At 52.8% G+C, this 15,645-nt stretch overlaps 1 protein-coding gene across 3 annotated transcripts in view; it reads left to right on the forward strand.

The window, feature by feature from the left end:
• SDK1 (sidekick cell adhesion molecule 1) overlaps positions 1-15,645 on the forward strand; it is a 978,776-nt gene that overhangs the window by 917,642 nt on the left and 45,489 nt on the right. For all 3 annotated transcript variants that reach the window (XM_032259651.1, XM_032259652.1, XM_032259653.1), the window contains 3 exons: positions 5,735-5,850; positions 7,901-8,087; positions 9,805-9,942. In XM_032259651.1, coding sequence (XP_032115542.1) covers positions 5,735-5,850; positions 7,901-8,087; positions 9,805-9,942 — 441 coding nt within the window. The remainder of the gene's footprint in view (positions 1-5,734; positions 5,851-7,900; positions 8,088-9,804; positions 9,943-15,645) is intronic.

A 15,645-nucleotide genomic window follows, 5' to 3' on the forward strand; every position in this document is an offset into this window, starting at 1 on the left:
TAAGCAGGTGTAAGCGCTATTTCCGGATGATGGGAAGCAAAGATCATTACTGGATGAAATCAAATGCCAGGTTTGCCTCAGTATTGAGGGTTTGGAGTTAACCTTTTAAATGGAAATATCTATAAGACAGATACATTTGTTATCATGAGTCTGAAGCTCTCTGGCCTCAACCTCCTTTTCCTATGGAGACAACTGTTTTTAAAACAGTCTTTAAAGCCACTCCATTTGTTAGGATTGCAGCTGCCATGTCACAGCAGAGCAGACTAAGGCCTGCCCCAGGGCTATGGAAGGAGAGTGTCCCCTGCCCCAGCTGCCACACCTGTGCTGCTCTCAGCCCCTCACCTGGAGTGCCCTGCCTTTCTCTCCACACAGCCTGTGCTCAGCTGGAACTTAGAGCATGCAGCAACTCAATCCTCGCCTGTGTTCTCAAGGCACCTAACTCAGAGTCACTCAAATTAACCCATGCACAGTTCTAGAATTCTGTCATCCTCACTGACACACCTGCCAGTAAAAACCCTGCCTCAACTAAACCTACAAAAATTAGCCAGGTGTGGTGGCAGGCACCTGTAATCCCAGCTACTCGGAAGGCTTGAGTTCAATTGCTTGAACCCAAGAGGCAGAGGTTTCAGTGAGCCGAGATCGCACCACTGTACTCCAGTCTGGGTGACAGAGCAAGACTCCATCTCAAAAAAAAAAAAACAAAAAAAGGCAGGCGCATCTCTTGCATTTCTTCTGCATAGTGCCTGTAGTGCCCTGCCCAGAGCTGGGTCTAGCTGTGTGTAAAAACATGTGGCCCTGCACACCCACATCATGAAATCCAATATTGATGGCAAGGGCTGCACCAAACTCCAGCCAGTCTTAGAGACCTCAGAACATGCAGAGGCTAGGTGGAAGCTGACACCTTCCTAAAGGAGCTGGAGCTACAGCTGGGATGTATCAGTCATCTGTTACCACGTAACAAATGATCCCAGCATAGCAACCTAAAACAACACACCTCTCCTACCTTGGTTTCGATGGGCCAGAAATCTGGGCATACTTACCTAGGTCCTCTGCTTTAGGCATGGCACAGGGTGGCTATAGTGACAGCAGACACCCAGCATGGCACAGGGTGGCTTTGGCAACAAAAGATGCCCAGCATGGCACAGGGTTGCTTTGGCAAAAACAGATACCTGGCATGGCATGGTGTGGTTTTGGCAACAGCAGATGCCCAGCATTGGCACAGCATGGTTCTGGCAACAGTAGACACCCACTGTGGCACAGGGTGTATTAGCAGTAGGATGATCACCTCTCTGGTGTGAACCCAACAGGCACCCCCATGTTCCCACCTCTCCCCTCTTTCTCTTTCCACCTCTACAGTGTCCTTGTAGTGCCCTTGTTTCCTGGCCCACTGTCACTTGTCAAATCCTCCCTGTTATTTAAGGACCAGCCTGATGTTCTGCTTTCCCAGAAATATCCATGTCCCCAACTGGACAGTGCTCTCTCTAGGGCCCTGACCCTGTCCTTACACTCCCCTGGCACCATGATTATTGTGATGTGTGTGCCTCTCTGGTGAAACTTGTCGTAGACATCTGGTGTTGAAGTCCCAGGCCTAGGCCCTAGTTAATATTTGGGAAGATTTTGGCAGGGCTAGGCTGGGACAACAAACAACCTCCAAGCCTCAGTGGCTAGTCCCTCCCACTGCTGCCTTCCGAGTGCTGGTATCATCTCTTCTTCCTGCTGTTTTTGTCCCAAGACTCTGACTAGCGGTGCAGCCCCCATGTGACTGGCCAGCCTCAGGGCTGCAGGAAGAGAAGGTTGTAGGCCATGTGACCCTCTGAAAAGTGAGCCATTTGGTCGCATAGGGCCAGAGGGTAAAATGTGCAGCCCTCCCTCACCTGTGGCTACCGCCAGTCCCAGGGCCATGTCACTGTCCCCAGATCAGATGGACAACCCTTGGCCTGGAGGATGGTGAATGTTTTGAATGAGTAAGTGGAGCCTGAATGAATGAGTATCATTCTTCCTGCAGTTAATTCCTACAGCTCTGAAAAGTTTCCATCACTCTCTGAAGCCTCCACTGCTACACCAACTGCCATATAAGACCTTTTTTCTTTTTCTCCTGAGGTTTGAGCCACACCAGTGCCTGTCCAGCTGCCTCACCTTGTAGCAGAGGTTCCTAAGCCCTGAAGTGAGGGACCTGCAGCCCAGGGCTGCCGTACAGGGCCCAGGTTTGCCCTAGGTCTGGTGGAACATGGGGTTAAAACCATGAGCTGAGGTGATGCTCCCCACCTACCAGCAAATTCAGACTGAGTCAGGGACAGCCACTGCATCCTAGCCGCTGCTTTTGATCCAACTGAAGCTAGCTAGCCATGTAGGGATGGCAAGCCCAGGGAGGTTGGGCGAGGTGACAGAACACTGTCCTTGCTGCTGTGTGGGGCTTGCCTGTAGTGTCCAGCCCACCCCTTCCTGCAGAGGCAGGAGGCCCTGGGAGAGCCACACCGCAGCCCGGCTTATCCCCCAACACCAATTGTGCAAGGCCATCCAAGCAGCCAGCCAGAATTCTGGAACATTTCAGAAATGTCAGGAATTCAAAAATGGCTGTCAGGTGAGGCTCCCTCCAGAAGTCCTGGAACCTTCTCTCTCATTGCCTCAGTGTTATATGTAAATTTTCAGTACTGCAAAAGAAGTAGCACTCGAATATAAATTTTCTCTCAGCAAGGCAACTTTACTTTCCACAGAAAGGGTGCCACTCACCAGCAGCCCTGCCACGAGAGCACACCGAACAGTGAAGGCAGGGCCATTTATGTCTAATGCATCCACCTACTGCTGTGTCCTGATTCCATTGGCTGGAACTGGACCTCACAGTCTAGGCTGCACCCAGATGGCTAGCAACTTGAAACTTTCCTAAATAGGTAAAGGCAGAGGACAACAACGGAAAAGAGGAAGTAACTTGACGAACGATTATTAGAGAGGCAAAACTACTTCCAAATAAGGAAGAGGAATAAGCTATGATCTAAGACTTTCCTGGGCTTGTCCAGACATGCCAGGGCAAATATCTAGGTTAAAGTGTAAGAACTAAGAACACTGGATACACTTATTTTTTTATTATGACTAACAGCTACTCAGGAGTATTTGCAAAGGGTCTAGAACTTTTAAAGAAGCTATTATGTATAATGAACTAAGAGGAAAGCGATGAAGAGGAACTTTTATTTATTTTTATTTTCTACGCTTGGTAAGATCCCTCTCCAAGGCCACAGAGGCCCCCTGGCAAGGGTATAAGACCCATCCCACCAAGGACCTGGGTCACTCAGCTCTGCAATGACATTGCAGCCTGAGTGTGCGCCCACAGAGAAGACCCCAGCTTTGCGCCTTACCCTTTAAATACCAGTTGCAGGCAACCTACCTATCAGCAGACGCCAGCCATTGCTCGTCTAACATGCTTTTTAAAAACAATTTCACTCATTTTTTTTTTAAATAAAAAGCTTCCAAGCTGATATGTATGTCTTCTTCCTTACACCACAAACACTAAAGTGGGTAAACAAAAAGCAAACGGCAATCAGATGCTCCCTGGCTCCCAAACCACACTCACTTTACAAAGAGTGAGAGTTGCACCTGGGCTTGTCAACAGCAGTGCCTTCATGAAAGGCATTCTGCTGTCAGGGTGGAGACCCAGCGGCTTTCAGCAGCCAAAAACTAAATCTCCAAACCAATATGCTTTGCTCAGTGTTGACATATATTTCTCTCTTCCCTGCTGATGTCCACAAAAAATGCTTTGGTGCCTGCAGTATTCTTATGGTCCAGAAGCACCTCAATGCAGCATTGGTGGGTGTGGCTCAGCTGCCTGAGACAGGCCTGGGGGCCTTTGCCCAGCTCATGTCCACCCCAGAGAAGGGGCATACGAGCCCCTGATTTCTGGGGGTTCACCTGCAGCTCACACAGGTGGATATCCAGCACTGATTTGGGCCGTCTTTGGAAAGAAACGCTGGGGGTGTCACAGTGGGGCGAGGGTGATGTCTCACCAACTACCAGGGTAATGGCCGCACTCAATTTTGCCTTTCACATTTTAATTGTACAACAGTAATTTTGCAATGGAGTTGCCGATGGCAAACATTCAGGAGACATTAACTTTATTTATGTTTTGGATTATTAATGTGGCTGTTAAAATCCTTCCAGTTAGTTTTGATTGAATTGTTTTTTGTGTGATTCTGTTGTTTAATGGAGCAGTAAATAAGAATTTCTGATAATGAGGCTGAGCATCTGTCACAACAACCTGGTGTGGGTTATTAACATTTCCATTAACGGCAGGGTGGGCAGTGATAATATGGAAACCACACAGTTAGAACAAAATAAATAGTTGGTGTCAGGCTGAGTGGGTGTTAATTACTATTATATTCTGCACTAGGGGGAGAGAGCAGAAAGTGGGGAGGGGTTGAAGGGAAGGGGTGAGTCCTGAGGTCAGTCTCTCCCAAGAAGGCCTCTCCAGAGAGCTGGGTTGCTGGGCCGTCTCCCTTGGACAGCGACTGTTTTATTGTCTCCACCAATGGTCTGTAAAGAGACTTGGTCAAAAGGCTGCACTTCTGGGCCACAGCCACAGCTGCAGGTAAAGAGGAGGGCTTGGCTCTGCCTCCCGGATCTGCCTCCCAGAGACAGGCCCCCTGCACAGCTGCCCTGGAGCTTCCCAGGGCCCAGCTCATGGACAGCCCGGAGATCCCCAGTGGGAGGAGGGAGTAGCAGAGTACAGGCCGTCAGGAGAAAGTGCACAGCATGGAATTTGAAGACGGCGTGAAGCTGGCACGGTGCAGACAGGATGGAGTCATTCTGTAACGCAGGTGTGTGCTCTCTGTAGAGCTGTGAACTCCCTGATGGCTGTGTGGTGAGGTGTGGAGGTGCAGCCACACCCTCTTCATGTGTCTTTGGCTTTTGCATGTACCACTTAGCCCTGCAGACTCAGACAACACCCCGGTGAGCTCCTCCCCAGGGGGAGCAAGGGGGTTGGAGGCAAAGACTGGATCTTCAGAATTTGAAGCCAGAGCTGGCCTCAGAGAGCAAGGTGCAGCAATATTCTCAGACATCAGATCTCTCTGTCCCCCTTGGAGGGACAGCTCTGTGTGTCCAGATGAGCTTCATCCACATCAGGGCTATGTAGCCAGGGATGCCTGAACCTGTGATGGGAACACAGCCGATTTTCTCTCATCTCAATCAGGAATATCAGTGACAAAAATCACGGCAGTCAGGAATCCTGTGACTCCCTCACCAACAGAGCCGAGGTGACCCTGTCATGCCCCAGGCATTGCTGGGACCTCAAGTTAACATCCTTAGGACCCAGCAATGCTGTGCTCTCACAGCAGCCGTCAGACCAGCCCCTAAGCCTGGTCAGGTACTAACCAAGAAGCACATAGATTAGGATCTCATACCTTTCGTTTCAAATACTCTCCTAACTGTATCTCGGTATAATCGTTTTTCTTTGCAATTCTATATATTTTGTTTTATACATTTAAGAACATCGTATGGGACGGGTTTGCAGCCTTCCCTGGCATAAAAGGGCTGAGAGCTCTTGCAGGGACACAGAGCCATGGATCCCAGGATTTGATTGTGTCCAAGGCCTCCCAAGCCAGGGTAACAGCCCAGGGCAAAATCGCTCACATGGCTCCCAGTGGAATTAATTAGGGTACACTCGAACCCCGTGGGCATGTGGGCGAGGGGCCCAGCTAGCTCTGAATGGACATCTCAGCTTCTCTCCATGTTGCTCTTTCCTCAGCCCCTGCCATGGCCCCGCAGAACGTGCAGGTGACCCCGCTCACGGCCAGCCAGCTGGAGGTCACGTGGGACCCACCACCCCCGGAGAGCCAGAATGGGAACATCCAAGGCTACAAGGCAAGGCCCTTCTGCACAGTCACCTCCCCTGTCTCACTCGTGCACCTCTGGTTCACGGGGTCCTGCCCACTGCGATGCCAGCAGCAGACCCCACAGGCACTCCACTTGGAGAACTGGGGCCCAAGCGTCCAAGCTTGGCTGGACCTGGCCTCTCAGCTGTGGTCGTAGAGCTGCTTGTGGGTGGGACCCACCACAAAACAACCCAGGTTGGGGGCCCCTGTTCATCCAGTGGCTTCTCCCCACTCTGTCCCCATGGCCTGGCTGGGGAACCCTTCTGCTTCTGGGGCCCACCCTGGAGCCCCCAGTACATTGGCTGGCAGTAAAAGACCATGGGGCACCTGGAAGAGACCGGTTTCCCTATCCCAGCCCCTCCCTTGGGTCATAGTTGGACACTGAGTAATTCCCTTGATTCACTTGGTCCGGGATGGGGACCACTGATTGCATTCCTCACAAGGTCCCAGGTGTGAGGTCCCTGGGATCCCCACTTTGAGAACTGCCACACTCATACATGAGAAGCCCATAGTCCCTGGATGCTCCAGAGATGGGGGAAAAGAAAGGCAGCATGCCATGGAGTAGAGCGTCAAGTGAGGAATCATGACACAGGCCTAGGTTATCCAGGGGGCGGGAAGCGCCTGGCCGCGTCCCATCCCTGAGGCCTGGCCTGCTTAGAGAGTACAGGAGCCCATACACATCCCAGGCCTCTGCCACAAAAATGCCCCCATCCTTCTGTGGAATAAATTCCCCTGTCTGGTCTGCTGGGGCCCTAGTCGATCAGTCATCAGATTCTGGGGTCTAGTCTGCCCTAATGACTACTGGGCCAATTAAATGTCCATTTAAAGATGATTTTTGCAGGTATTTTATGAAAATTAATCCCATCCTCCATGGCAGGGCTATTACAGTGATGAATGAGCTCATGGAAAGCCCCATAAGCTTCCAGGCACCGCGCTATTTATGTGTGCCCAAAATATGTTTTCTAATTTTTGTAATGATAAAGACACTGAACTCAAGTTAGCAAGCCTTGGGCGAGCGGAAGATCTCAGATGGCCAGTTCAGTGAATAGAAGCCCGGCTGCATCCTGCAGGTGGAAATGAGCGATGCTTACCTGCCAGGCCCTGCCTGGCACAAGCGAGGCAGGCGGGCGTGCAAGGCAGGTGTGCCAGCCCCAGGGCACTCCAGGCTGCCTCCCTGAAGCCTCCGTGCTGCCTTTTTACATGGCCAAGCCACTCCAATAGCCTGGCTCTGGTTTAGGCCCACAGAGCCAAGGTGGGTCTTCTGATTGGTGTTGTCTTTGGGCAGCACAGCTGGCACTGGCCAGAGGCAGCGGTGCTTTCTGGCCAGCTGTCTAGGGAGGCAGTTCTGGCAACCTCTTTAAACCTTTGTGCTTGGCCATCAAGTTCAACTACAAGCACATAAAAGCTAGACAAGAGGAAATGGCACCCCAGAGGAATGAGGCCTTCCCAGCTGCCCTGAGCCCAACATGGTTCTCCTGCCTTTTGTTTTTGATTGCTTTAATCTCCAAAGTACATTGCTATGTTGATGAATACTTTGATGTCAGCTCTGAACAAAATGTGGGAACGCATCATAGGAGTTGGGGGGATTGTTCTCTCCACAGCTTGGAGCAGGGGTTGGACAAGGGGTGGCTTCCCTTCTCTGTAGAAGACAGGGGAAGGGGAGAGGCCAAAAATCAAAACCAACAGAGCTAAGTCTGCAGGGAAAGGCACGCTAAAGGGAAGCTTCCCTCGGGTCCTCAGTCCTCATCTTCAACAGTACTTTGTTTAATGAGGCAAGGCTCATACTCTAGATGAGTAACAGGGAAATGTTCAACGTCATCTCCTAGACAATATTAGCAGCCAGGGGTCCCCATACGTGCACAATAGCCTCAGCTTCTCCCTGATTCCTCTGAGAGGGAGCCTTTCCACCTTCCCACCCAGGCACAGCTCAGCCCAGAACTCAGCTCCGCCCCTAGCCTCACTCTGACCTTACCCTCAGTGGTCACCCTTCCCAGAAGGTTTCCCCAGGGCCCACCCCAACCTCTTGCTCTTCCTAACAGATTTACTACTGGGAGGCAGACAGCCAGAACGAAACAGAGAAAATGAAGGTCCTGTTCCTCCCTGAGCCCGTGGTGAGGCTGAAGAACCTGACCAGCCACACCAAGTACCTGGTCAGCATATCAGCCTTCAACGCTGCCGGAGATGGGCCCAGAAGTGACCCCCGACAGGGGCGCACCCACCAGGCGGGTAGGAGGAAGGCGGGTTTCCTTTGGGCAGGCCTCCTTGGACACGTATTTTGAGAGCACCAGCTCAGGTCACCTTGCACGGTGGTTCCTAGCCCTCCCAGGCATAAGGCAACACCTTTTGTGTAGCTGGGAGTTTCTGGAGGTGCAGGACTGGGTTTGGCTCATGTGTTCTCCATGTGCCTGGCCTCAGACTGGTACACAGTGGCATAGATGTTAGGGGGGTTGTAGCAATGAATGTTTTTTTCCAGAGCCCTGGTGGACCAGAGGGGAGGAAGGGCTTTGAGTCTGCATCGAGGTCTCATTCATAGCTGATGGGATCCATTCCAGTTCCTCCAGGAGACAGAATTTCTCATCAGGGTCATCTTACAGTGTGTGCAGATCCCTGAGGGTGGGCTCCTTGGGCAGCAAGGCCAGGCCACGGTGACAGACGTTCCCCTGGGTTTCAGGGCCACAGACCACCCCTGGAAACTGCTCACTACATGCACACCACAGGCCAGTCCCGAGGGCTTGGACAGGCGCCGCACTGCTGTGGCCTCCTCGCCACACACGGCGCCGTGTGGGTTCTGAGCAGACCCCTCTTCCAGCGCATCTTAGTTTCCCAGCGGCCTGGAGTATGCTGTGAAGCTGCTTGGCCTTGGGCTCCCGGGAGCTCTCCGAGGCCCTCTGCAGGATTCTGGATGTCCGAGACCGGGAGAGTGAGGTCTAGAAGCCGTGGGCAGAGACGCAGGGCTCAGGGCTCTCTGACATCCCGTGGGCTCAGCCACCCTACAGACGATGGACTCCGGAAATCAGAGCCCCTCAGCATCACACTCCCACAGGCTGAGTAAGGGCCACTGCCTTTGGGCTTCATCTAGTGCCCACATCTGAGGTGGAAGGACACAGGCAACCTATGGGCAGAGATGGAAGTAGGGCCACCTTGAGCGTTACTGGCCTGGCAGGTCACAGCTACAGGACCAGAGACTGGTGGGAGGGCAGAGAGGGAGCGGAGGCTGCCGCTTCACAGGCATTTCTGAGCAGCAACGGCGCTGGGGCGAGGAGATGAGGTCCCCCATCTAGGCCGTCTGGTAGGGGCAGCCCCTGCTACATGCCCACTTTACACAGTGCCTGGGCAGAGGAGGAGCTGCCACCAGGCTCCACATCACCCTGGCCACACCCCTGGCCTTCGGTAGTTCTAGATATTCCCATCAGCCGCCTTCCTCCTCCAGACCCAGGGGGACGCTCACAGCTGGGAGAGTGTCATGGGACATTTCACGTGCAGGAGCTGAGGGCGTCCTCTGAAACTCCCCAGGCCTCTGAGAGAGAGGCGAGGAGGGTTCAAGAGAGGCTTCATCCATCACAGAGCTCCGTCTCTCCCGCCAAGAGCAGGACAAGGGCCTCTGGAATCCTCCAGCAGTTGCTAGAAAATGGAGCTCTCTGCGTTTCGTTTTCTGTTTCCACCTATTATTCATTTGTATCCCTTTGCTGTTTTGTCTCCCAAGCCCCTTTGTGTTTAAGCACTGTCATCTTCTCTGCTCTTCTCGGGAGGGTCTGTGTTTCTGATTGATCCTCGGAAGTTCTGAGGTGATCAATAAATCTTTTCATTTTACGGCATTTAGACTTTTACTGAGTTGAAAATAACATCTAATAACATTTTTTATTCTATACGGAGGCACAGACACGTATGTATATGATCTATAAAGGAGCCTTCGTAAAAGTCTCTTTGTGTTCTCTTCTCCCAGCCCCTGGGGCCCCCGGCTTTCTGGCGTTCTCGGAAATAACCTCCACCACGCTCAACGTCTCCTGGGGCGAGCCTGCGGCGGCCAACGGCATCCTTCAGGGCTATCGGGTGGTGTACGAGCCGTTGGCCCCTGTCCAAGGTAAGACCTGGGGTTGGGAAGATGGGAGCGTGGGCCATCCACAGTCTACACAGCAAGCCACGCCTGACCTCCTTCGCGAGCCAGGAGTCTTCTGGCACCTGAAGCGGGAGGGTTGTGGAATCTGAGCTCGCGGGGGCCGGAGCTGAGTGTGTGGGAGCGGGGACTCGCTGGGAGAGGCCTGTGAGGAAAAGCCAAGCCAAGCCAAGACCAGACCTCTGTGTTCTGAGATTAGAACGGCACTCTCCCTACAGAGCCATGTCATATACGCCCTTGACCTTGTCTCTGTCACACCCAAGACATTCCCCTCCTGCTCCTCCCAAGTTGTTTGTCTTGTGGTCGCCGACAGAGACCAGCCGAGTTTCCACTTGAAGCCACGTCTTGCAATATGGGCCTTCGGGTACCCTCAGCATCCTCGGAGGGGCACCGACATCCTCGTGTCTTAGACAACACCCTGGTGCCACCCTCCGCCCATCCACGCACTCGTTGGACATCTATGAAGCACCTGTTGTAGATGCTAGAAAGACCTGCTCTAGATGCTGGAATCGAAGGACCCGGGAAAGCCAGGATCTTGACTGGCTTGTTTATCAAGACCCTGGCTTTCCTAAGTCCAGGGAGTTCCTATTCCAGGGCAGATGTAACACACAGGTAATTAAAGCGACAACAGCCTGAGTGTGAATAATGTGCTGAAGAAAAGAGAGGAGGGCTAACACTAGAGGCTTACGGAAGAGACTGGAGTGACAAAGGCCTGGACACACAAGAGTCCCGGGAAAGGGCTTCCGACCGGAGGATCAGCCAATCCAGGGCCCCACAGTGGGCAGAGCTTGAGTGGTGCCAGTGGCCAGAGCTTGGTGAGTGGGGTGCATGCGCTGCAGGCCACAGCACGCGGGGCTGTGGTGGATCCCACTGGAGAGTGAGACAGGAGCAGGAGGACCTGACCTCCCCAAGACTGGGATCCCTCGGGCCAAATCCCCCGTCTCAATGCCACAGATGGAAAGAAGGTACCGATCATCTTGGCACTTCCTAGATCAACCAGAAACAGAGCCTCCAGAGAAGAGCAGGGAAAGTGTTTCCATCACAGAGGAGTTTGAGAGAGGAAATGACGGGCTTGAAAACGAGTGACAGGTGAAGACAGAAGGTGGAATGCAGATGGCTCGGGGGAGAATGGGTGGCAGAGATTCCATAGAGCTAGCAGTGAGGAGGCTGACCAGGGCTATAGCAGCATCCTCCAGGGGAACAGCAGGAAGGGGAAGGGTGCGGGGCAGGGGAGGAATGGCCAGATCAGGGGTGTGTGTTGAAGGTGGAGCCAGTGGGGTATTGATTGTGAAGCCACAGAATGGGGACTGGGGGCAAGTGGCTCTGCCCTGCTGTGCATGTGGCCATTACTCTACCCCTGCTGGGTCAGGTATTATTCTAATACCTTCCGTGTCCATCTCTCCTGCCACCTAGATGCCAGTGTGTCCACTGAAGATTCCGGCTCGGGAGGCATTTGTTTCTCACCACACTGTGGGCGGGAATACAAGTCCAGCCACCTCTGTCTTATAATCCAGGGGAAGTTTCCACCTGTAATATAAACATACAGATGTAAAAATTATAGATTATTTAATATCTGGGAGGAAAAAATACAACCAGCACATCAATGAATATCGGCGCTCCATTTAAAGCAGTGATAAAAGTTTCCTTTTAAAATAGGCACGTTTAGATGAAACAGGGAGTTGATGTGATGAAGAAAATTTAAGCACTAGATTTTTATTTCACCAAATCTCAGATGCCGTTCACTACGAGATTCATCGTTATTTTATGAAGTGCTCAGAAAGAAAAATGCTCCCAATAAACTAGGGCCCAATATTTTTGTATCATCAATTCTGAGCTGCATCCCAAATCAGAGATGTGAAAATCTGAGAAGAAGCACATCTTAGACAACTGATGGACTTTGATAAATAACAGTAGAGGTGAGATGTGGGTGTGGTTTTTGAAATGGCAGAGAGGCCACGGGAGGGACATGGATTTAGTGTGGCTGCTTCAAGGGCAGAGGGCAGCCGGGTTCTGTTGTGCCCTTCCGAGAACCCAGCATCTGCCTGGGAGCCAGGGGGTCTGGACACGGCTGCCCACAGCAGCTGCACAGAAGCAGGCACGCCCGTCACTCTTGCTCAGTCTGCAGGGAGAAGTGGTAGGGAATTTTGGAGGCACACACAGGTTCCATGAGCCTGTGTTACAAATGCCTTTTCAAGGGTAATAACCAACTAGAACCCTTCAAATGAGAAATGATTGTGAAAGCATCGTAGTTCTGATTGACCTACAAGGCCTTCCTAATCAAAGACAGCTTGAGTTTCCCACTCTTCCTCAAATAAGTGACTGGTTCCGTTCCCCAGTGTTCTGTGTTAATGGCTGTTCAGAATCTCCCCGGAAACTGACCAGGTAATGACCCATGGAATGGCTTTGCCTGGAATGAAGTACTTTCTTGCAAGACAAAGAGCAGCAGCCCAGGAGAGACGCCAGCGGCACACACCATGGAGTTTCCGGCTTCAGACCTCTCTTGGCTTCTCCCTCAGGCAGGACTCAGCAATCCTGCTTCCCGGTTCCACCCAGGTGGACCTCATGGCTGCTCAGGGAAGGTCCTGCTCACCACGAATGGCAGCAGAACCTCAGGACCCTGGCACTCCCCTGCCTACCCCGATGGTGTTGGCCAGAACCCTGGCTCAGTGAGACACTAACCCCAAGCCTATCTGACAAGCCACATCCCACAGCCACACATGCCAAAAGAAGAATGTGGACCAAGATGGCAGCTCAGACTCACTGAGTCAGCTTATATCCCATCCGGGGGCCAGAGCAGTGGCCTCTGATGAAGATTCCTGATTGGTGGGTGGAGAAGTTGGAAGGGGCAGAGGCAGGGGCCCTTTGCTCACTCCGTCTGAGTCCAGGCCTGTGGGTGGAGTCCCCCAACACAGACTCTGCGCTGGGCCACTGGACTCGCTTTAGCCAGCGGGACGATAGTTTTCATGAAGCAAGCAGATTCAAAAGCGTTTGCAACTGGGAGGCACCCTGGCCCTCCTGCCACCCTTGGAACTTGGCCACCATGTCAACACACCTGGGCTGGCCTGTGGGGTGACAGCCACCCATGGCCCAGCAGGAGAGAGGGGCCACCTGGGCCAGCCAACCCCAGTAAGACTCATTGTGTGACCACAGATACACGCTGAGTCTGGCGCAGGTCAGTCCGGACGAAGGACTGCCCACAGGACCGGGAGCTGGTTCAGTGGCAGTGGTGTTGAGCCACTTGGTTTTGGAGTGGTTTGGTTCACATCCATGCAAGAGAGGTACAGCAGGTCAGGAGTCCACGTTGATTACAGAGCACCTGTTACTTGATGCATTCTTAGACAACAGAGTCAAGGTCCCGACCTTCGGCTGGGCATTCCCATTCATCCCCCTAACTCCTCACCATGGTCCTATGAGGTAAGCACCACCAACTTCAGAGCAGAGGGAGAAACCAAGGACTCCGCAGAGACCACACGCCCTGCCCAGCATCACGCGGGGAGCAAGCAGAGGGCTTCAGACTCATTGCCATCCCCATTTTCTTCATTCTCTCTTCCTCCCGGCTGACTCTGCAGATTTCACAATCAGCCTTGGCAGGAAGGTGGTTCAGGAAGCATCCTGGAGGCTGCTCTCTGCCTGCAGGAGTTTCTGAGCGTCTTGGCCTGCCGAGACTGGGGAGGGAGGAGGTGAACTCTCTGTTGAATGTGGGAGGATGCGGGGATAGCCTGGAAAGGACCACAGTGCTGCACGATGGAGTGAGGCCAAGGGCAGGGTGGTTGAACAGAAGGCAATGATTGGGAAAAAGCAGAGCAGCTTCCTGCGCCCCACGGAGGTCGCACCATCCAGCATGCTGGCCGGCTTGTCCAGCCCTCGCTGCCCTGCACCTCCAGGCCCGGACCAGCCTTGCCCCATGGCCACTGCTCCTTCTCTCACCTGGAGGGACTGCCCTCCTGTCTGCTCCTCCCCGGGGCCCCCAGGGGACAGCTGTGCCTGTATGGGGGCCTATTCTGAAAAATCCACACCCTCACCCCTTCACTATTGCATCAGGATATCCAACGGGGAACCATAAAGCAGTAACTGGACCTCCTTGCAACTTTCAATATTTTATATGCCTCATGGAGTGTGCCCACGTCCCCAAAAAACGGTGGCAAATGCAATGAAACATCAGGTGTCCTTGTTTTGGACTGGAATTATATTCACTTGCTATGGTCATAGAGGTTCTCTCATGAAGACTGCCATGAAATGATCCATATATTTATGTTTGTATGTGTGTGTGGAGGGGGTATGAGTGAGTGTGTGAATTGCTACCTGCTTGAAGTATATTGTGAGGACAAAATATTTTTAAATGTGGTAAAGATAGTAGTTACAACGTAAACAGTGATCTCACCTAGTAGGAGTCTGTGGGGTCCTTTGACCTTATTCCATGCCTCCTACCCAGAACCAGGGCATGCCTGAGGCAGACATCTGCAAACTTCTGGCCAGGCATTCACCAGTCAGGCCAGGGGAAGTAGAGGGCACAGCATTTACCAGGTATGGGCAGCTCCTCTAGCCATTCCACTGAGAACACAGTCGTGGCTCTTCCTGTGTGCTGGGCAGAGCCCAGGGCCATCCCTCACCATCACTGTCACTGTAGGGAACACTCCTAGAAGACCCCTAGGGCATCACATTGTCCAGAGCACCAGGCCACCCAGAGCACCACGCCACCCAGAGCACCACGCCACACAGAGCACCACTCCACACAGAGTACCACATCACACAGAGCATCATGCCACCCAGAGCACCACACCACACACAGCACCACACCACCCAGGGCACCACACCACACAGGGCACCACGCCACCCAGAGCACCATGCCACCCAGAGCATCACACCACCTGGAGCACCAGGCCACCTGGAGCACTGTACCACCCAGAGTGCCACACCACCTGGAGAACTGCACCACCCAGAGCATCACACCACCTGGAGCACTGCACCATACAGCATGCCACACACTGCCTGGAGCACCAGGCCCCTGGAATGCCACACCACTTGGAGTACTGGACCACCCGGAGCACCAGGCTACCTAGAGCACAAGGTCACCTGGAGCAGCATAACACTGAAAGTGCCAGGTCACCTAGAGCACTAGGCCACTGGAACGCCAGTCCACCTTGAATGACAGTTCACCTGGAGCACCAGTCCACCCTGAGCGCCAGTTCACCCAGAGTGCCAGGCCACCCGGAGCACCAGTCCATCTGGAACGCCATGCCACCCTGAGCAACAGTCCACCCGGAGCACCACAACGCCCTGAGCGCCAGTCCACCCTAAGCACCAGGCCACCTGGAGTGCCACACCACCCAGAGCGCCAGTCCAGCCGGAGCGCCAGGCCACTTGAGCACTGAACCATGTGCTTAGCAATCCAATTTTATGACAGATCTATTTTTACATTTTTTTTAAATGTCTTAAATGGTGGTGTTTTATGGGAGTGTATCCTGAGGCTTTGTAGTGCAAGGCAGGGTTTAAAAATTGATTAAACAAGTAAAATCCTGACACACCTGAGAAGAGGAGAAGGCCAGGCTGGCTCTGCTTCCTATTGGGATAGAATTTACAAAATTTGTACATGGGTTTGTTCTTGCTCCAGGGAGAATGAAGGCATTTTTAACAACACTGAAAAAAAAAACAAACAGTTGTTTTCTAGAA

This window comes from Sapajus apella, unplaced genomic scaffold (genome assembly GCF_009761245.1).
Source record: "Sapajus apella isolate SASKATOON/1434 unplaced genomic scaffold, GSC_monkey_1.0 scaffold110, whole genome shotgun sequence".
NCBI classification, from domain to species: Eukaryota; Metazoa; Chordata; class Mammalia; order Primates; family Cebidae; genus Sapajus; species Sapajus apella.